Source organism: Chiloscyllium plagiosum, unplaced genomic scaffold (genome assembly GCF_037043375.1).
Source record: "Chiloscyllium plagiosum isolate Xiang-an unplaced genomic scaffold, Cpla_swu_hap1 HiC_scaffold_26, whole genome shotgun sequence".
In the NCBI taxonomy this organism is placed as follows: Eukaryota; Metazoa; Chordata; class Chondrichthyes; order Orectolobiformes; family Hemiscylliidae; genus Chiloscyllium; species Chiloscyllium plagiosum.
Genome location: NW_028270164.1, coordinates 22,304,636 through 22,327,307, shown reverse-complemented (window position 1 = coordinate 22,327,307; position 22,672 = coordinate 22,304,636). Strand labels below are relative to the sequence as shown.

The 22,672-nt window shown below is 37.5% G+C and overlaps 1 protein-coding gene across 2 annotated transcripts in view; it reads right to left on the bottom strand.

Moving 5' to 3' along the window:
• LOC122563175 (uncharacterized) overlaps positions 1-22,672 on the bottom strand; it is an 82,537-nt gene that overhangs the window by 20,049 nt on the left and 39,816 nt on the right. The window contains exons 6-17 of one of the 2 annotated variants that reach the window (XM_087973564.1): positions 18,993-19,136; positions 17,040-17,183; positions 15,266-15,409; positions 14,253-14,399; positions 12,492-12,635; positions 11,479-11,625; positions 9,689-9,835; positions 7,882-8,028; positions 6,054-6,200; positions 4,593-4,733; positions 1,779-1,925; positions 20-100 (exon numbers count right to left, since the gene is read on the bottom strand). In XM_087973564.1, coding sequence (XP_087829690.1) covers positions 20-100; positions 1,779-1,925; positions 4,593-4,733; positions 6,054-6,200; positions 7,882-8,028; positions 9,689-9,835; positions 11,479-11,625; positions 12,492-12,635; positions 14,253-14,399; positions 15,266-15,409; positions 17,040-17,183; positions 18,993-19,136 — 1,680 coding nt within the window. The remainder of the gene's footprint in view (positions 1-19; positions 101-1,778; positions 1,926-4,592; positions 4,734-6,053; positions 6,201-7,881; positions 8,029-9,688; positions 9,836-11,478; positions 11,626-12,491; positions 12,636-14,252; positions 14,400-15,265; positions 15,410-17,039; positions 17,184-18,992; positions 19,137-22,672) is intronic. The other variant, XM_087973565.1, reaches the window with a different exon arrangement.

Here is a 22,672-nt window from a genome sequence, read left to right as displayed (position 1 = left end):
TGATGCAACAAATACTCACAGTTAAGAGATAATGGTGTGGAGAAATGGCTTCTCTCTGCATCATCATTATTAAGGAAGTGAGTCCGAGCTGCAGGTTCATCTATTGCGTTGATTGTAGTTGTCAAGGTAGAAGGAATGGAAAGTCGGTGATCATCATCAGGACAGATGAAGCACAAAGACACATAATTTCTCTGATATGGTTTTTCATTCAATGAGTCATTATAATCACAAAATATTACAAACTGAGATCAAATATTGAGGGAAATTTTCACGAGTGGTACAATGTGAAGCTATTGTCCTAAATCCCAAACAAAATTGGATTTGGAACTCATCTGCATGAAAGCAGTATGGTGTGTATGGGTTCAGAGGGAGCAAAGCAATGAGTGTGAGACAGTAATGACGATGCGAAGTGAAGGGGAAAATGTCTTTGTGGAAATATTTCTGTTCATTTGGACTCCACAGAAATCAAACAAGACACAAATATCCTTCATTTCTGTAACATGGTTCCTAAGAGGACCCAGGCATTTGTATGAATAAGAATAAAGTGCTGTGCACTCTTTGGAAATTAAAACACCGTGAAACAGTCAGTTATTAATTTGGCTCACTCGCAGAATCCTTCATAATATCAATCTTAAGTTCAATGAAATTAAAAAAAATGTGAATGTTACAGACTATTTAATCCATCTACGGTCCTGAGGCCCTTATGCAGGTACCCATGTGATCATTCTTCCTGTTCCTGCTCTGTATGTACGTCTGTTCTAATCATTTTACTTTAGATTTTAAGCTTTCATATTTCAGATTATTTTTATTGGCACGTGTCAATTTACTACAGGTCTTTCTTCTATAATGTGATGGTTGTGTTCTTGTGTAACCCCATCTTATAGAAAATAGTGCATTAGAAACAGCACATTGAGTGTTGGTAATCTAATCACATTACAGCCAAAACACGTTTTAAAAGTCTGCATTTTATAAACGCTGTCCCCAGTTCGTCAATCTGTGTCACAGCAAATTTGCATTAACAAAATATGCATTTTATCAGAACAACCTGTCGTACCTTCAAATGTAAAGGTCATTAATATTCTGCAGGAAACATTCCAATCTATTAACTACTTTTATGTATTGGGATTTCCATTAATGTAGTGAAACAGTGAATTCAAATTAATTCTGGATTGAAATGATTCAGCATATTTATGAAGCAACTCATGATTCTTTTCACTCCAAACATTGCAACATGTGTAATACTAAAGGCTAAGGCTACAGAACTCCCACTTACTCTATCTGATGTAAAGGAAGAGCTGCCAGATTAAAGTAAAATGCCTTAACTCATTGATCCGATTTCCATTACAATGCATCAGTATGGACAATGTTCACTATGTAGAACAGATTGATTAGCCTTAAAATTACAGTCAGGCTATGTAAAGGTAATGTCAGAAACCATTTCTTCACAGAAAGAAGAAAGAAATTTAGAACTGTCTCCCCAAAAAGGTCGGTCAGACTAGGTCAATAATTGAAAATTCCTAAATTAAGTTCGAGAGCTTTTCATTGGATAAAGGTGTTCCTGGTTATGGAACCAAGATGAATAGTTGGAGCTACGATTCAGAGCAACCTTGTTCTAGTTCAATGTGAAATCAGGACTGAGAGATGGAATGGACTATTCATAGATCTTATCATTCTAAGGATTTAAAAAAGTAATTTTCACAAAGTAAGTTAGCACACATAAAGAGAATTGGAAAGTAGAATAGGTATAAGCTGCCCATGAAATTCAAATGAATACTCACATTTACCAAGTAAACTTTGGAAGAAAAGGTTTGGCTCTGCATCATCTGTATTATGGTAGTAGGCCTGAGCTGTCGTTTCATTTATTGCTTTGATTGTAGTCATGAAGGTAGAAGGAATGGAAGGCTGGCGATCGTCATCAGAAAGAACTGAAGCACAAAGAAGCACAATTTCTCTGATATGGGTTTTCATTCAACGAGTCATTATAATCACAACATTTTACAAACTCAGATCAAGCTTATAGGGAAATAACTTGAATTCATGGCAGTTTCTTCATTTTTTGGAACTGGTACAATGTGAAGCTAATGTCCCAACTTCCAAACAAAACTGGATCTGGAACCCATCTCCATTAAAGCAGTATGGTGTGTGTGGGGTCAACAGGGGCAAGTAAATGGGTGCGAGACAGTCATGATGATGCAAAGTGAAGGAGAGTAAGCCTCGCTCTCAGTGTCTTTGTGGAAATAAACCCGTTCATCTGGACTCCACAGAAATCAAACAAGATACAAATATCCTTCCTTTCTGTAAACATTCAGGGAATGTAGTTCCTAAAAGGACCCAGGTATTTGTGTGAATAAGAAAAAGGTGCTGTCCACTCTTTGGAAATTAAAACATTGTGAAACAGTCAGTTATTAATTTGGCTCACTTGCAGCATCTCTGATCATTGCAATGAACTTAAGATAGATATAAAAAAAAAACATGCGAATGTTACAGACTATTTAATCCACCTAAGGTCCTGATGCCCTTATGCAGGTACCAATGTGATCATTCTTCCTGTTCCTGCTCTATATGTACATCTGTTCTAATCATTTGACTTTCAATTTTAAGCTTTCATATTTCAGATTATTTTATTGGCATGTCTCAATTCACTACAGGAACTTCTTCTATAACGTGATGGTTGCATTCTTGTGCAACCCCATCTCATACAAAAATAGTGCATTACAAACAGTGCTTCAATTGTTGGTGATCTAATTACATTACAGCCAAAACACGTTTTAAAAGTTTGTGTTTTAGAAACACAGTCCCCAATTTGTCAACCTGTGTTACAGCAAATTTGCGTGAACAAAACATGCATTTCATTAGAACAACCTGTCATACCATCAGGTGTAACAGTCATTAATATTCTGTCGAAAACATTCCAGTCTATTAGCTACTTTTATGTATTGGCATCTCTGTTATTACAGTGAAGCATTGCAATCAAATTAATTCTGGATTGAAATGAATCTGCATATTTATGAAGCAATTCATAATTCTTTTCACTCCAAACATTGCTACATATGTAATACTAGAAGCTAAAGCTATAGAACTCCCACTTAGTCTACCTGATCTAAAGGAATAACTTTCAGATTAAAGTAAGGTGGAACACATGTCTTAAGTCATTGATCCAATTTCCATTACAACCCATCAGCATGGACAATGTTCACTGTGTAGAACAGATCGATTAGTCTTAAAATTACAGTCAGGCTATGTCAAGATAATGAGGTAAAAACAATGACTGCAGATGCTGGAAACCAGATTCCGGATTAGAGTGATGCTGGAAAGGCACAGCAGTTCAGGCAGCATCCGAGGAGCAGGAAAATCGATGTTTCGGGCAAAAGCCCTTCATCAGGAATACAGGTAGAAAGCCTGAAAAGTGAATGGATAAATGAGAAGAGGGTGGGGTGGGAAGAAAGTAGCATAGAGTACAATAGGTGAGTGGGGGTGGGGATGAAGGTGATAGGTCAGGGAGGAGGGTGGAGTGGATAGGTGGAAAGGAAGATAGGCAGGTAGGACAAGTCATGGGGACAGTGCTGAGCTGGAAGCTGAAGAACACTTTAACCCCAGGGCATCAATGTGGACTTCACCAGTTTCCTCATTTCCCCTTCCCCCACCTCATCCCAGTTCCAAACTTCCAGCTCAGCACTGTCCCCATGACTTGCCCTACCTGCCTACCTTCCTTTCCACCTATCCCCTCCACCCTCCTCCCTAACCTATCACCTTCATTCCACCCCCATTCACCCATTGTACTCTTTGCTACCTTCCCCCACCCTCCACCCTGACCTATTACCTTCATCCCCACCCCCAGTCACCTATTGTACTCTATGCTACTTTCTCCCCACCCTCCTCTCATTTATCTCTCCACTCTTCAGGCTTTCTGCCTGTATTCCTGATGAAGGGCTTTTGCCCGAAACGTTGATTTTCCTGCTCATCGGATGCTGCCTGAACTGCTGTGCTTTTCACAATTAAAACATTGTGAAACAGTCAGTTATTAATTTGGTTCACTTGCGGAATCGGTGATAATTGCATTGAACTTAAGATAGATATTAAAAAAATGTGAATGTTACAGAGTATTTAATCCACCTAAAGTCCTGAGGCCCTTATGCAGGTACCCATGTAATCATTCTTCCTGTTCCTGTTCTATATGTACCTCTGGTCTAAGCATTTTACTCTAGTCTGGCATATGCAAAGATTATGTCAGAAAGCATTCCTTCACAGAAAGGAAACAAGAAATCGAGAATTGTCTCCCCAAAAATGTGGGTCAGACTAGGTCAATAATTGAAATTCTGAAATTAAGATCGGCAGCTTTTCATTGGATAAGGATGCTCAGGGTTCTGGAACCAAGGTGAAGAGTTGGAGTTACGATTCAGAGCAACCTCTTTCTAGTTTAATATGAAATCAGGACTGAGAGATGCAACGGGCTATTCATAGATCTTATTATTGTAGGGATTCAAAAAAGAAATGTTGGCAAAGTAAGTTAGCACACACAAGGAGAATTGGAAAATAGGATAGGCATATGCTGTCCTTGAAATTCAAATGATGCAACGAATACTCATACTCACCAAGTAATAGCCCAAAAGGAAGGCTTCTCTCTGCATCGTCTCTATTAAGGGAGTTGGCCTGAGCTGTCATTTCATTTATTGCGTTGAATGTAATTTCGAAGGTAGAAGGAATGGAAGGCCGGTGATCAGCATCAGGAAGAGCTGAAGTACAAAGACACACAATTGCTCTCATATGGTTGTTCATTCAATGAGTCATTATAATCACAAAACTTTACAAACTCATCAAGCTTTTCAGGAAATAACTTGAATTCATGACAGTTTCTTGTGTTTTCACTAGTGGTACAATATGAAGCTAATGTCCTAAATCCCAAACAAAATTGGATCTGGAACTCATCTGCATGAAAACAGCATGGTGTGTGTGGGTCCTCTGGGACAAGCTAATGGGTGGGAGACAATCAAGACATTGCAAAATGAAGAGGAGTAAGCCTCGCCCTCGATGTCTTTGTGGAAATATGTCTGTTCATCTGGACTCCACAGAAATCAAATAAGACACAAATATCCTTCCTTTCTGTAAACATTCAGGGAATGGAGTTCCTAAAGGGACCCAGGCATTTCTGTAAATAAGATTAAGGTGCTGTCCACTCTTTGGAAATTAAAATATTGTGAAACAGTCAGTTATTAATTTGGTTCACTTGCGGAATCGGTAATAATTGCATTGAACTTAAGATAGATATTTAAAAAATGTGAATGTTACAGAGTATTTAATCCACCTAAAGTCCTGAGGCCCTTATGCAGGTACCCATGTAACCATTCTTCCTGTTCCTGCTCTATATGTACCTCTGTTCTAAGCATTTTACTTTAGATTTCAAGCTTTCATATTTCAGATTATTTTCATTGACATGTCTCAATTCACTACAGCTACATCTTCTATAACATGATGGTTGCATTCTTTTGCAATGCCACTTTACATAAAAATAGTGCATTAGAAACAGCGCTTCAAGTGTTGGTGATCAAATCACATTACAGCCAAAACATGTTTTAAAAGTTTGTGTTTTAGAAACACTGACCCCAATTTGTTAATCTGTGTTACAAATCCAATTTCCATTACAACCCATGAGTATGGACAATGTTCATTGTTTACAACTGATCAATTAGCCTTAAAAGTACAGTCAGGCTATGTAAAGATAATGTCAGAAAACATTTATTCACAGAAAGGAGTCATGAAATCTAGAACTGTCTCCCCAAAAAGTGATTTAGTCCAGGTCAATAATTGAAAATTCGTAAATTAAGATCGAGAGCATTTCATTGGATAGAGGTGCTCAGGGTTATGGAACCAATAGTTGGAGTTACAATTCAGAACAACCTTGTTCCAGTTCAATACAAAATCAGGACTGAGAGATTGAATGGGCTATTCATAAATCTTATTGTTCTAAATGTTCAAAAAAGAAATGTTCATGAAGTAAGTTATCACACACAAGGAGAATTGGAAAATAGAATTCAAATGATGCAATGAATACTCACAGTTACCAAGTAATCGTCGGAAGAAAAGGTTTGGCTCTGCATCATCTGTATTAAGGAAGTAGGCCTGAGCTGTTGTTTCATCAATTGCATTGATTCTAATTGTATCGGTTGAAGGAATGGAAGGCAGGTGATTATCATCAGGAGGACCTGAAGCACAAAGACACATAATTGTTCTGAAATGGTTTTTCATTCAATGAGTCATTATAATCACAAAATGTTACAAACTCAGATCAAGCTTTTAGGGAAATAACTTGAATTCATGACAATTTCTTCATTTTTCACGCTTGGTACAATGTGAAGCTAATGTCCTAAATTCCAAACAAAATTGGATCTGGAACTCATCTCCTTCAAAGCAGCATGCTGTGTGTGGGTTCGGTGGGAGCAAGGCAATGGGTGCGAGACAGTCGTGATGATGCAAAGTGAAGGGGAGTGAGCCTTGCCCACAGTGTCTTTGTGGAAATATTTCTGTTCATCTGGACTCCACAGAAATCAAACAACACACAAATGACATTCCCTTCTGTGAACATTTGAGTAATGTAGTTCCTAAAAAGACCCAGGTATTTGTGTGAATAAGAACAAGGTGCTGTCCACTCTTTGGAAATTAAAACATTGTGAAACAGTCAGTTATTAATTTGGCTCACTTGCAAAATCTGTGATAACTGCATTGAACTTAAGATTGATATGATAAAAAGATGTGAATGTTACAGACTACTTAATCCACCTACAGTCCTGAGGCCCTTATGCAGGTACCCATGTGTTCATTCTTCCTGTTCCTAATCTATACGTACATCTGTTCTAATCATTATTTACTTTAGATTTTAAGCTTTCATATTTCAGATTATTTTCATTGGTGTCTCAATTCACTACAGGTGCTTCTTCTATAACATGATGGTTGCATTCTTGTGCAACCCCATCTTATAGAAAAATACTGCATAAGAAACAATGCTTCCAGTGTTGGCAATCTAACCATATTACAGCCAAAACCCGTTTTAAACATCTGCGTTTTAGAAACACTGTTCCCAATTCCACGATCTGTGTTACAGCAAATTTGCATTAACGAAACTGCATTTTATCAGAACACCCTGTCGTACCTTCAGGGGTAATGGTCATTAATATTCTGCAGGAAACATTCTAATCTATTAATTACTTTTATGTATCGGGATCTCTGTTATTGTAGTGCAACATTGCATTCAAGTTAATTCTGGTTTGAAATGATTAAGCATATTTATGAAGCAACTAATCATGCTTTTCACTCCAAACATTGCAACATATGTAATAGTAAAGGCTAAGGCTACAGAACTCCCACTTACCATACCAGATTTAAAAGAATAGCTGCCAGATTAAAGTAAGATAGAACACAGGCCTAAAGTCATTGATTCAATTTCCATTACAACCCATCAGAATGGACAATGTTCACTGTGTAGAATAGATCGATCAGCCTTAAAATTACAGTCAGGCTATGTACAGATAATGTCAGAAAACATTTCTTCACAGAAAGGAGACAAGAAATCTAGAGTTGTCTCCCCAAAAAAGTGGTTCAGACTTGGTCAATAATTGAAAATTCCTAAATTAAGATCGGGAGCTTTACATTGAGTAAAGGTATTCAGGGTTATGGAGCCAAGATGGATAGTTGAAGTTACTAGTTCATATTGTTCTAGTTCAATATGAAATCAGGACTGAGAGATGGAATGGACTATTTATAGATCTTGTAATTCTAAGGATTCAAGAAAAAAAATGTTCGCAACGAAATTTAGCGCATACAAAGAGAATTAGAAAATATAATAGGCACATATTGCCATGAAATTCAAATGACACAACGAACACTCACCGTGACCACATAATAGTCTGAAGAAAAGGCTTGGCTCTGCATCATCTGTATTTGGTAGCATGGCCAGAGCTGTTGTTTTATTTATTTCTTTGATTGTAATTTTGATCATAGAAGGAATGGAAGGCTGGTGATCATCATCAAGAGGAGCTAAAGCACAAAGACATATAATTGCTCTGTTCTTCTAATCAGTCATTATAATCACAAAATTTTACAAACTCAGGTCAAGCTTTTGGGGAAATAACTTGAATTCATGCCAGTTTCTTCATTTTTCACGATTGGTACAATGTGAAGCTATTGTCTGAAATCCAAAACAAAATTGGATCTGGAACTCATCTGCTGGAAAGCAGCATGGTGTGTGTGGATTCGGTGGGGGCAAGGCATGGGTGTGAGACAGAAATGATGATGCAAAGTGAAGGGGAGGGAGCCCCGCCCACAGTGTCTTTGTGGAAATATTTCTGTTCATCTGGACTCCACAGAAATCAAACAAGACACAAATGTCCTTCCATTGTGTAAAGATTTAGGTAATGTATTTCCTAAAAGGACTAAGAATAAGGTGCTGTTCACTCTGTGGAAATTAAAACATTGTGGAACAGTCAGTTATTAATTTGGCTCACTTGCAGAATTCTAGATAATTGCTTTGAACTTAAGATAAATATATAAAAAAAACATGGGAGTGTTACAGACTATTTAATTCACCTAAGGTCCTGAGGTTATTAGGCAGGTACCCATGTGATCATTCTTCCTGTTCATGATCTATATGTATGTCTGTTCTAATCATTTTACTTCAGATTTTAAACTTTAATATTTCAGATTATTTTCATTGACGTTAGTCAATTCACTACAGGTACTTCTTCTATAACATAATGGCTACATTCTTGTGCAACCCATCATATAGAAAATAGTGCATTAGAAACAGTACTTCAAGTGTTGGTGTTCTAATTACATTACAGCCAAAACACGTTTTAAAAGTTTGCGTTTTAGAAACACTTGTCCCCAATTCGTCAATCTGTGTTACAGAAAATTTGCATGAACAAAACATGCATCTTTTCAGAACAACCTGTCATACCGTCAGGTGTAATGGTCATTAATATTCTGTAGGAAACATTCCAACTTATTAATTATTTTTCGGTATTGGGATTTCTGGCAATGTAGTGAAACATTGCATTCAAATTAATTCTGATTTGAAATGATTAAGCATATTTATGGAGCAACTAATCATTCTTTTGCTCAAAGCATCGCAACATACATAATACTAAAGGCTAAGGCCAGAGAACTCCCACTTACTGTACCTGATCTAAAGGAATAGCTGCCAGAATAAAGTAAAATGCAACACATGCCTGACCTCATTGATCCAATTTCCATTACAACACATCAGTATGGACAATGTTCACTGTGCAGAACAGATGAATTAACCTTAAACTTGCAGTCAGGCTATATAAAATTAACATCAGAAACCATTTCTTCACAGAAAGGAGAGAAGAAATTTAGAAATGCCTCCCTAAAAAAATGGTTCAGTCAAGGTTAGTAATTGAAAATCCCTAAATTAAGATTGAGAGCTTTTCATTGGATAAAGGTGTTAAGGGTTGTGGAACCAAGATGAAGAGTTGATGTTACGATTCAGAACATCCTTGTTCTAGTTCAATGTGAAATCAGGACTGAAGGAATGAATGGACTATCCATAGATCTTATGGTTCAAAGGATTCAAAAAAGAAAAGTTCACGATGTAAGTTAGCACAAAGAAGGAGAATTGGAACATAGAACAAGCCTATGCTGCCCATGAAATGAAAATGATGCAAAGCATACTCACCGTTACGACGTGATCGTTGGGAGGAACGGCTTGGCTTTGCATCATCTGTATTATCCAATGTGGCTAGAGCTGTTTTTCTATTTATGGCATTGAATTTAATGGTGAGGGTAGAAGGAATGGAAGGCTGGTGATCATCATCAGGAAGAGCTGAAGCACAAGGACACATAATTGCTCTGATACAGTTTTTCATTCAATGAGTCATTATATTCACAAAATTTTACAAACTCAGATCAAGCTTTTCAACAAAGAACTTAAATTCATGCCAGTTTCTTCATTTTTCACAAGTGGTACAATGTGAGGCTATTGTCCAAAATCCTAAACAAAATTGGATTTGGAACTCATCTGCATGAAAGCAGCATGCTGTGTGTGGGTCCTCTGGGGTCATAGCAATGGCTGGGAGACAATTATGATGATGCAAAGTGAAGGGGAGTTGAGCCTAGCCCACAGTGTCTTTGTGGAAATATTCCCATTCATCTGAACTCCACACAAAAAAAATCACACAAGACACAAATGTCCTTCCTTTATGTAAACATTCAGGTAATGTCATTTCCAAAAGGTCCCAGACATTTGTATGAATAAGAATAAGATTCTGTACACTCTGTGGAAATTAAAGCATTGTAAAACTGTCAACTATTACTTTTCCTCCCTTGCAGAATCTGTGATATTTGTATTGAACTTAAGATAGATATGATATAAAGAACATGTGAATGTTCCAGACTATTTAATCCACCTAAAGTCCTGAGGCCCTTATGTAGGTACCCATTGATTATTCTTCCCGTTCCCGCTCTATATGTATGTCTGTTCTAATCATTTTAGATTTTAAGCTTTCATATTTCAGATTAGTTTCATTGATGCGCCTCAATTCTTCTAGAATGTAACAGTTGTGTTCTTTTGCAACCCCATCTTATAGAAAAACAGTGCATTAGAAACAGCGTTTCAAGTGTTGGTGATCGAATCACATTATAGCCAGAACACGTTTTAAAAGTTTGCGTTTTAGAAACACTGTCCCCAATTCATCAATTTGTGTTACAGAATATTTGCGTTGAGAAACATGAATTTTATCATGCCTTTAGGTGTACAGGTCATTAATATTCCGTAGCAAACATTCCAATCTATTAATTATTTTTATGTATAGGGATCTCTGTTAATGTAATGAAACATGGCATTCAAATTAATTCTGGATTAAAATGATTCAGCATATTTATGGAGCAACTAATATTTATTTTCACTCCAAACATTACAACATATGTAATACTAAAGGCTAAGGCTACAGAACTCCTACTTACTGAATCTGATGTAAAGGAATAGCTGCCAGATTAAAGTAAGATGGAACACATGTCTTAACTCATTGATCCAATTTCCATTACAACCCATCAGTCTGGACAATGTTCACTGTGTAGAACAGATTGAGTAGCCTTCAAATTACAGTTAGGCTATGACAAGATAATGTCAGAAACCATTTCTTCACAGAAAGGAGACAAGAAATTTAGAATTGTCTTCCCAAAAATGCGGTTCAGTCTAAGTCAATAATTGAAAATTCTGAAATTAAGATTGAAATTTCATTGGATAAGGGTGTTCAGGGTTATGGAACCAAGACGAATAATATGATTCAGAACAACCTTGTTCTAGTTGAGTATGAAATCAGGACTGAGAGATGGAGTGGACTAATCATAGATCTAGTGATTCAAAAAAGAAATGTTCACAAAGTAATTTAGCACATTCAAGGAGAATTGGAAAACAGAATAGGCACATGCTGCCCATGGAATTCAAATGATGCAACGAATACTCACAGTTATGATGTAATGGATCTTGGAAACGTGTTGCCTCTGCATCATCTGTATTCCAGGTGTCTGTCTGAGGAATTATTTCATTTATTGCGTTAATTGTAGTTGAGACGGTAAAAGGAATGGCAGGCTGGTGATCATCATCAGGAGTAGCTGAAGCACAAAGACACACAATTGCTCTGATATGGTTTTTCTTTCAATCAGTCATTATAATCACAAAATTTTACAAACTCAGATAAAGCTTTTCGGGAAATAATTTGAATTCATGCCAGTTTCTTCATTTTCACAAGTGATACAATGTGAAACTATTGTCCCAAATTCCAAACAAAATTGGATCTGGACCAACTCTGCATGAAAGCAGCATGCTGTGTATGGGTCCTGTGGGGTCATACAATGGGTGCGAGACGCCATGATGATGCAAAATGAAGGAGAGCGAGCCTAGCTCATAGTATCTTTGTGGAAATATTCCTGTTCATCTATACTCCACAGAAATCAAACAAGACGCAAATATCCTTCCTTTCTGTAAACATTTGGAAAATATAGTTCCTAAAAGGCCTCAGGCATTTGTGTGAATTACAAAGCATTAGTATGGACAATGTTCACTGTGAAGAGCAGATCGATTAGCCTTAAAATTACAGTCATGTTATGTAAAAATAACGTCAGGGAGCATTTCTTCACAGAAAGGAGACAAGAAATCGAGAAATGTCTCCCCAAAACAGTGATTCAGACTAGGTCAATAATTGAAAATTCCAAAAATAAGATTGAGAGCTTTTCATTGGATAAGGGTGTTCAGGGCTATGGAACCAAGATGAAGAATAGGAGTTATGATTCAGAACAACCTCGTTCTAGTTCAATGTGAAATCAGGACTGAGAGATGAAATTGACTATTCATAGATCTTATACTTCTAAAGATTCAAAAAAGGCATGTTCGCAAAGTAATTTAGGACGTACAGGGAGAATTGGAAAATGGAATAGGCATAATCTGTACCTGAAATTCAAGTGATGCAACAGATACTCACTCTTGCCAAGTGGTTGTGGAGTCAAATGGCTTGCCTCTGCATCATCTGTTTTCTGGGAGGCCTGAATTGATGGTTCATTTATTGCGTTGATTGTCTTTGTGATGGTAGAAGGATTGGCAGGCTGGTGATCAACATCAGGACGAGCTGAAGCACAAAGACACATCATTGCTCTGAGAAAGTTTTTCTTTCAAACAGTCATTATAATCACAAAATTTAGATCAAGCTTTTAGAGAAATAACATGAATTCATGCCAGTTTCATCATTTTCACAAGTGATACAATGTGAAGCCATTGTCCTAAATCCCAACCAAAATTGGATTTAGAACTCATGCTGTGTGTGAGTTCTGTGGGGGCAAGGCAATTGATGCGAGACAGTCATGATGATGCAAAATGAAGCCCACAGTGTCTCTGTGGAAATATTCCCGTTCATTTGGACTCCACAGAAATCAAAGAAGACAAAAATATCCTTCTTTTCTGTGAACATTCAGATAATGTAGTTTCTAAAAGGACCCAGGTTTTTGTATGAATAAGAATAAGGTGCTGTCCACTGTTTGGAAATTAGAACGTTGTGAAACATCAGTTATTAATTTGGCTCACTTGCAGAATCTCTGATAATTGCAATGAATTTAAGATAGATATTAAAAAAAATATTTGAATGTTACAGACTATTTAATCCACCTAAGGTCCTGAGGCCCTTCTGCATGTACCCTATGATCATTCTTCCTGTTCCCATATATGCCTTTTCTAATTTAGATTTTAAGCTTTCATATTTCAGATTATTTTCATTGACGTGTCTCAATTCACTACAGGTACTTCTTCTACAACGTGATGGTTGTGTTCTTGTGCAACCCCATCTAATAGAAAAATAGTGCATTAGAAACAGCATGTCTAGTGTTGGTAATCTAATCACATTATAGCCAAGAAACATTTTTAAAGTTTGCATCTTAGAAACACTGTCCCCAATTCGTCAATCTGTGTAACAACAGATCTGCATTAACGAAATATGCATTTTTCCAGAACAACCTGTCGTACCTTCAGGTGTAATGGTCATTAATATTCTGTTGGGAACATTCCAATCTATTAATTATTTTTATGTATTGGGATCTCTGTGATTGTAGTGAAACATGGCATTCAAATTAATTCTGGATTAAAATGATTCAGCATATTTATGGAGCAACTAATATTTATTTTCACTCCAAACATTACAACATATGTAATACTAAAGGCTAAGGCTACAGAACTCCTACTTACTGAATCTGATGTAAAGGAATAGCTGCCAGATTAAAGTAAGATGGAACACATGTCTTAACTCATTGATCCAATCTCCATTACAACCCATCAGTCTGGACAATGTTCATTGTGTAGAACAGATTGAGTAGCCTTCAAATTACAGTTAGGCTATGACAAGATAATGTCAGAAACCATTTCTTCACAGAAAGGAGACAAGAAATTTAGAATTGTCTTCCCAAAAATGCGGTTCAGTCTAAGTCAATAATTGAAAATTCTGAAATTAAGATTGAAATTTCATTGGATAAGGGTGTTCAGGGTTATGGAACCAAGACGAATAATAGGAGTTATGATTCAGAACAACCTTGTTCTAGTTGAGTATGAAATCAGGACTGAGAGATGGAGTGGACTAATCATAGATCTAGTGATTCAAAAAAGAAATGTTCACAAAGTAATTTAGCACATTCAAGGAGAATTGGAAAACAGAATAGGCACATGCTGCCCATGGAATTCAAATGATGCAACGAATACTCACAGTTATGATGTAATGGATCATAGAAACGTCTTGCCTCTGCATCATCTGTGTTCCGGGTGTCTGTCTGAGGAATTATTTCATTTATTGCGTTAATTGTAGTTGAGACGGTAAAAGGAATGGCAGGCTGGTGATCATCATCAGGAGTAGCTGAAGCACAAAGACACACAATTGCTCTGATATGGTTTTTCTTTCAATCAGTCATTATAATCACAAAATTTTACAAACTCAGATAAAGCTTTTCGGGAAATAATTTGAATTCATGCCAGTTTCTTCATTTTCACAAGTGATACAATGTGAAACTATTGTCCCAAATTCCAAACAAAATTGGATCTGGACCAACTCTGCATGAAAGCAGCATGCTGTGTATGGGTCCTGTGGGGTCATACAATGGGTGCGAGACGCCATGATGATGCAAAATGAAGGAGAGCGAGCCTAGCTCACAGTATCTTTGTGGAAATATTGCTGTTCATCTGGACTCCACAGAAATCAAACAAGACGCAAATATCCTTCCTTTCTGTAAACATTTGGAAAATATAGTTCCTAAAAGGCCTCAGGCATTTGTGTGAATTACAAAGCATTAGTATGGACAATGTTCACTGTGAAGAGCAGATCGATTAGCCTTAAAATTACAGTCATGTTATGTAAAAATAACGTCAGGGAGCATTTCTTCACAGAAAGGAGACAAGAAATCGAGAAATGTCTCCCCAAAACAGTGATTCAGACTAGGTCAATAATTGAAAATTCCAAAAATAAGATTGAGAGCTTTTCATTGGATAAGGGTGTTCAGGGCTATGGAACCAAGATGAAGAATAGGAGTTATGATTCAGAACAACCTCGTTCTAGTTCAATGTGAAATCAGGACTGAGAGATGAAATTGACTATTCATAGATCTTATACTTCTAAAGATTCAAAAAAGGCATGTTCGCAAAGTAATTTAGGACGTACAAGGAGAATTGGAAAATGGAATAGGCATAATCTGTACCTGAAATTCAAGTGATGCAACAGATACTCACTCTTGCCAAGTGGTTGTGGAGTCAAATGGCTTGCCTCTGCATCATCTGTTTTCTGGGAGGCCTGAATTGATGGTTCATTTATTGCGTTGATTGTCTTTGTGATGGTAGAAGGATTGGCAGGCTGGTGATCAACATCAGGACGAGCTGAAGCACAAAGACACATCATTGCTCTGAGAAAGTTTTTCTTTCAAACAGTCATTATAATCACAAAATTTAGATCAAGCTTTTAGAGAAATAACATGAATTCATGCCAGTTTCATCATTTTCACAAGTGATACAATGTGAAGCCATTGTCCTAAATCCCAACCAAAATTGGATTTAGAACTCATGCTGTGTGTGAGTTCTGTGGGGGCAAGGCAATTGATGCGAGACAGTCATGATGATGCAAAATGAAGCCCACAGTGTCTCTGTGGAAATATTCCCGTTCATTTGGACTCCACAGAAATCAAAGAAGACAAAAATATCCTTCTTTTCTGTGAACATTCAGATAATGTAGTTTCTAAAAGGACCCAGGTTTTTGTATGAATAAGAATAAGGTGCTGTCCACTGTTTGGAAATTAGAACGTTGTGAAACATCAGTTATTAATTTGGCTCACTTGCAGAATCTCTGATAATTGCAATGAATTTAAGATAGATATTAAAAAAAATATTTGAATGTTACAGACTATTTAATCCACCTAAGGTCCTGAGGCCCTTCTGCATGTACCCATATGATCATTCTTCCTGTTCCCATATATGCCTTTTCTAATTTAGATTTTAAGCTTTCATATTTCAGATTATTTTCATTGACGTGTCTCAATTCACTACAGGTACTTCTTCTACAACGTGATGGTTGTGTTCTTGTGCAACCCCATCTAATAGAAAAATAGTGCATTAGAAACAGCATGTCTAGTGTTGGTAATCTAATCACATTATAGCCAAGAAACATTTTTAAAGTTTGCATCTTAGAAACACTGTCCCCAATTCGTCAATCTGTGTAACAACAAATCTGCATTAACGAAACATGCATTTTACCAGAACAACCTGTCGTACCTTCAGGTGTAATGGTCATTAATATTCTGTTGGGAACATTCCAATCTATTAATTATTTTTATGTATTGGGATCTCTGTGATTGTAGTGAAACATTGCATTCAAATTAATTCTGGATTGAAATGATTCAGCATTTTTATGAAGCAACTCATAATTCTTTTCACTCCAAACATTGCAACATATCTAATTCTAAAGGCTAAGGCTATACAACTCCCACTTACTCTACCTGATCTAAAGGAATAGCTGCCAGATTAAAGTAAGATGGAACAAATGCCTTAACTCATTGATCAAATTTCCTTTACAAAGTATCAGTATGGACAATGTTCAACTGTGAAGAACAGATCGATTAGCCTTAAATTTACAGTCAGGTTATGTCAACATTATGTCAGAAAGCATTTCTTCACGAAAGGAGGCAAGAAATCAAGAAATGTCTCCCCAAAACAGTGATTCAGACTAGGTCAATAATTGAAAATTCCAAAATTAAGATTGAGAGCTTTTCACTGCATAAGGGTATTCAGGGCTATGGAACCAAGATGAATAATAGGAGTTATGACTCAGAACAACCTCGTTATAGTTCAATGAGAAATCAGGACTGAGATATGGAATGTACTATTCATAGATCATATACTTCTAAAGATTCAAAAAAGGCATGTTTGTAAAGTAATTTAGCAAGTACAAGGGGAATTGGAAAATGGAATAGGCATATGCTGTCCCTGATATTCAAGTGATGCAACGGATACTCACTCTTGCCAAGTGGTTGTGGGGTCAAATGGCTTGCCTCTGCATCATCTGTTTTCTGGGAGGCCTGAGCTGTTAGTTCATTTATTGTGTTGATTGTCATTGGGATGTTAGAAGGATTGGCAGGCTGGTGATTATCATCGGGAAGAGCTGAAGCACAAAGACACATAACTGGTCTGATATGGTTTTTCTTTCAATCAGTCATTATCTTCACAAAATTTAGATCAAGCCTTTAGGGAAATAATATGAATTCATGCCAGTTTCATCATTTTCACATGTGATACAATGTGAAGCCATTGTCCTAAATTCCAAACAAAATTGGGTTTAGAACTCATGCTGCGTGTGGGTTTTGTGGAGACAAGGTAATGGGTGTGAGACAGTCATGATGATGCAAAATGAAGCCCACAGTGTCTCTGTGGAAATATTCCTGTTCATCTGGACTCCACAGAATTGAAACAAGACAAAAATATGCTTGCTTTCTGTGAACATTCGGATAATGTAGTTTCTAAAAGGACCCAGATATTTGTATGAATAAGAATAAGGTGCTGCCCACTGTTTGGAAATTAAAACATTGTGAAACAGTCAGTTATTAATTTGGCTCACTTGCAGAATCTCTGCTAATTGCAATGAACTTAAGATAGATATAAAAAAAACATGTAAATGTTACAGACTATTTAAAAGCAAATTACTGCAGATGCTGGAATCTGAAACCAAAAGAGAAAATGCTAGAAAATGCTAGAAAATGTCAAAGGGTCAGTTAGACTCGAAACGTCAGCTCTTTTTCTCTCCTTACAGATGCTGCCAGACCTGCTGTGATTTTCCAGCATTTTCTGTTTTGGTTACAGACTATTTAATCCAACTAAGGTCCTGAGGCCCTTATGCAGGTACCCATGTGATCACTGTCCTGTTCCTGATCTATGTATATGCCTTTTCTAATTTACATTTTAAGCTTTCATATTTCAGATTATTTTCACTTATATGTCTCAATTCACTAACAGGTACTCCTTCTATAATGTGATGGTTGTGTTCTTGTGCAACCCCATCTTAAAGAAAAATAGTGCATTAGAAACAACGCGACTAGTGTTGGTAATCTAATCACATTGCAGCCAAGAAACATTTTTAAAGTTTGCATCTTAGAAACACTGTCCCCAATTCGTCAATCTGTGTAACAACAAATTTGTATTAACGAAACATGCAATTAATTAGAACAACGTGATGTACCATCAGGTGTAATGGTCATTAATATACTGTCGGAAACATTCCAATTTATTAATTATTTTTATGTATTGGGATCTCTGTTATTGTAGTGAAACATTGCATTCAAATTAATTCTAGATTGAAAAGAATCTGCATATTTATGAAGCAATTCATAATTCTTTTCACTCCAAACATTGCTACATATGTAATACTAGAGGCTAAAACTATAGAACTGCCACTTACTCTACCTGATCTAAAGGAATAACTGCCAGATTAAAGTAAGATGGAACACATGCCTTAATGCATTGATCCAAGTTCCATTACAAAGTATCAGTATGGACAATGTTCACTGTGAAGAACAGATCGATTAGCCTTAAAATTAGTCAGGTTATGTCAAGATAATGTCAGACACCATTTCTTCACAGAAAGGGACAAGAAATCAAGAAATGTCTCCCGAAAATGTGGTTCAGGCTAGGTCAATAATCGAAAATTCCAAAATTAAGATTGAGAGCTTTTCATTGGATAAGGGTGTTCAGGGCTATGGAACCAAGATGAATAATAGGAATTACAATTCAGAACAACCTCATCCTAGTTCAATATGAAATCAGGACTGAGAGATGAAATGGACTATTCATAGATCTTATAGTTCTAAAGATTCAAAAAAGATATGTTCGCAAAGTAACTTAGCACGTACAAGGAGAATTGGAAAACAGAATAGGCACATGCTGTCCCTGAAATTCAACTGACGCAACAAATACTCACTCTTGCCAAGTGGTTGTGGGGTCAAATGGCTTGCCTCTGCATCATCTGTTTTCTGGGAGGCCTGAGCTGTTGGTTCATTTATTGCGTTGATTGTCATTGAGACGGTAGAAGGATTGGCAGGCTGGTGATCATCATCGGGAAGAGCTGAAGCACAAAGACACATAATTGGTCTGATATGGTTTTTCTTTCAATCAGTCATTATAATCACAAAGTTTAACAAACTCAGATCAAGCTTTTAGGAAAATAACTTGAATTTATGCCAGTTTCTTCATTTTCATAGATACTTGTGTGAATAAGAATTCGGTGCTGTCCAATCTGTGGAAATTAAAACATTATGAAACAGTCAGTTATTAATTTGGCTCACTTGCAGAATCTGTGATAATTCAAAATGAGAAATTTCCCAAAGTAAGTTAGCAAGTACGAGGAGAATTGGAAAACAGAACAGGTATGTGCTGTTCATAAAATTCAACTGATGTAAGGAATCCTCACAGCTGAGTAGCAATGTTGTGAGTGAATGGTTTGCCTCTGCTCCATCTGGGAATCAGTCTAAGCCAGTGTTTCATCTATTGTGTTGCTGGTAGTTGTGATGGTCAAGGGAATGTGTTGTCACACAGGGTAAACCACTCTGCTAATTTAAACTATCAACGCAGAAAACATTCACCCCGCGCTGTTATCTGTTAAAATTCCAGAGGCAAAGAACGATCACTGTTTAACATAAAGATTAAAATCTTTGCTCTTTAATTCCAACAAAGAATAATATAACCAACAAGTATTTGCAACTCATTTCTCTTTAACCTATAATTTACCTCCGACTCTACAATATGAGACCGATAAAAAAAAACCCGATTAAGATTTACAAAAGAGAAACATGATTCAAAACCAGTCAGCTTTGCCGATTCTCCTTTGTAGATTTTCTCCAGCTCAGCTTCGATGTCCTGCTGCACAAACTCCCCACAGACCGACAGGTACCTGACAGGTATCAAAGAGCTCTTCAACTAGCAGTCCGCCCCTACATTTGTTGGTCTTTGGCAGTTGTCCCCTAAGTGTTCAAAATGTCCAGTTTTATACCCAAAAACATTGGATTGCTTCATTGGTTTTAATACCATCAAAATACTAAATGCAAATTTGATTGAATTTTGGTATCTTGGGACATAATTTAAACTGATTGGCCGAATTTAAATTTGATTTTGTTTCATGGCAACCTCGCTGATGTTAGCTGTTTCGACCAAGTGTTACATTGTTACCTTATTCCAGATTCTCTGTGACATGTCCTTGCTAGCTTTTCAACTCTCTTAAAGGTACAGTGCCTCTACACCTTCATAACAAACAGAAGTCTCAACATCATCAGGAAGAATTGAAATGAAAGACACACAATTGCTCTGACAGCTTTACATTCAGTGAAATCATTATAATCACATGATTTTACAAACCATTTACAAATTAGTTCGTTCCCAAGTGGAATTTGGTAAGAGGGAATTTTATGGAAAATCATTTTGTACTCTTGAATGCAGCTGATCTTTCTTTTATCATTTGAATGGATGCTATTCCAGGAATTGTGAATCTGAATCATAATGAAATACAGTGTACTGAACAACTTATGAAAAAGAACCATCTACTTTGAAAGTAAAACAAAAATGAAGATCATGCTTTCAGGTTAGTCTGTTGATCAGTCAAGCAAGCACACAAAAAGGTAAAATAATCACAAATCATTCTATCACTAAGCACAAAGGTAGAGATTCATTGTCTTGAAAGTCAAATCATCCCTACTGCTGTTAATACACTGAGGGACTGGACTGGCAACCTTCCCACTGCTTCAACATTTTAATATTGCACAGATTGTTCTGCTACTGGTGGATGGAGCTGTTTTGTCAGGTGTGTTCAGGAGGGTTTCTTTACTCAGTATGTAGACAGGCTGACGAGGGGGGAAGCCATTTTCGATTTGGTGCTCGACAATGATTTGGTGCTCAACAGGTGTCAGATCTCGCGGTGGGAGAACCCTTTGGTGACAGTGACCACAATTGCCTCACAATTACCATAGCCATGGAGAGGGAAGGAGCAGTTACCATGGGAAGATGTTTAATTGAGGGAAAGGAAATTATGATGTTTGATGAGATTAAATTCCCTACAGTGTGGAAACAGGCCCTTTGGCCCAACAAGTCCACACCGACATGCCTACATTTTCACCGGACAAATGCACCTAACACTACGGGCAATTTAGCATGGCCTATTCGCAACCTGTACATCTTTGAACGTGAGAGGAAACTGGAGCACCCGGAGGAAATCCACACAGACACGGGGAGAATGTGCAAACTCCACGCAGACAGTTGCCCAAGGCTGGAATCGAACCTGGGTCCCTGGCGCTGTGAGGCAGCAGTGCTAACCACTGAGCCACTGTGTCGCCCCTTTGTCAGAGAGAAGTTGGGAAGTAGAGATTGGGAACAATTGTTCCACAGAAAGGGCACAACAAAGATATGGAAACTGTTTAAGGAGCAGTTGTTGCGAGTGATGCATAAATTTGTTCCTCTAAGACAGGCAAGAAGGGGTAAGATTAAAGAGCGTTGGATGACGAGAACAGAAGAGTTTCTCGTCAAAAGGAAGAAGGCAGTTTACGGAAAGTGGAGGAAGCAAGGATCTAGCACAGCTTTCGAGGATTACAGGCTTAATAGAAAGGAGCTCAAAAATGGAGTGAGGAGAGCCAGGAGGGGGCACGAGAAAGGCTTGGTGGGAAGCATTAGAAAGAACCCAAAGGCATTTTACTCATATGTGAGGAATAAGAGAATGATCAGGGAGAAGGAAGGGCTGGTCAGGGATAAATTGGAGAACTTGTGCATGGAGTCTGAGCAGACGGGAAGTGCAAAATTAGGTTTTTAACTTCAGTTTTCACTAATAAAGGGACCTTGTTGTGAATTAGAACTTTGAGGAGCTAGGAAACAGGCTTGAACAGATCGAGATTGAGGAAGTTGATGTGTTGGAAACCTTGGCAAACAATAAGATTGATAATGCCCAGGGCCAGACCAGATTTATCCTAGTTTGCTGCAGGAAGTGAGAAAAGAGGTTGCTAAGGAGCTGGTGACGATCTTTGCTTCCTCATTCTCCATGGGATTCGTAATGGAGGATTGGAGGGAGGCGAATGTTATGCCTCTTTTCAAGAAGGGTAATAGGGAAATTGCTGGCAATTACACACCGGTCAGTCTTAGGTCTGTATTCAGCAAGGTTTTGGAAAGAATTCTCAGGGATAGGATTTATGACTATTTGGAAAAGCATGGCGTGATTAAAAGTAGTCAGTATGGCTTTGTGAGGGGCAAGTCATGCCTCACAAATCGTATTGAGTTCTTTGAGGAGGTGACGAGACAGGTTGATGAATGTTGACCAGTGGATGCAGTGCAAATGGACTTCAGCAAGGTAATTGATAAGGTTCCCCTTGGCCAGCTCACTCATAAAGTCAGGAGGTATGGGATACAGGGAGATTTGGTTCTCTGGATTCAGATTGGTTGGCTGACAGAAGGCAGAGTGTGGTTGTGGATAAAAAGTATTCTGTCTGGAGGTCAGTGTTGAGTGGTGTCCCTCTCTGTTCTTGAGCCTCTGTTCTTTGTAGTTCTTATGAATGACTTGGATGAGGAGGTTGAGGGCTGGGTTTGTAAATTTGCTGATGACATGATGTTTGGAGGTGCCATTGATAG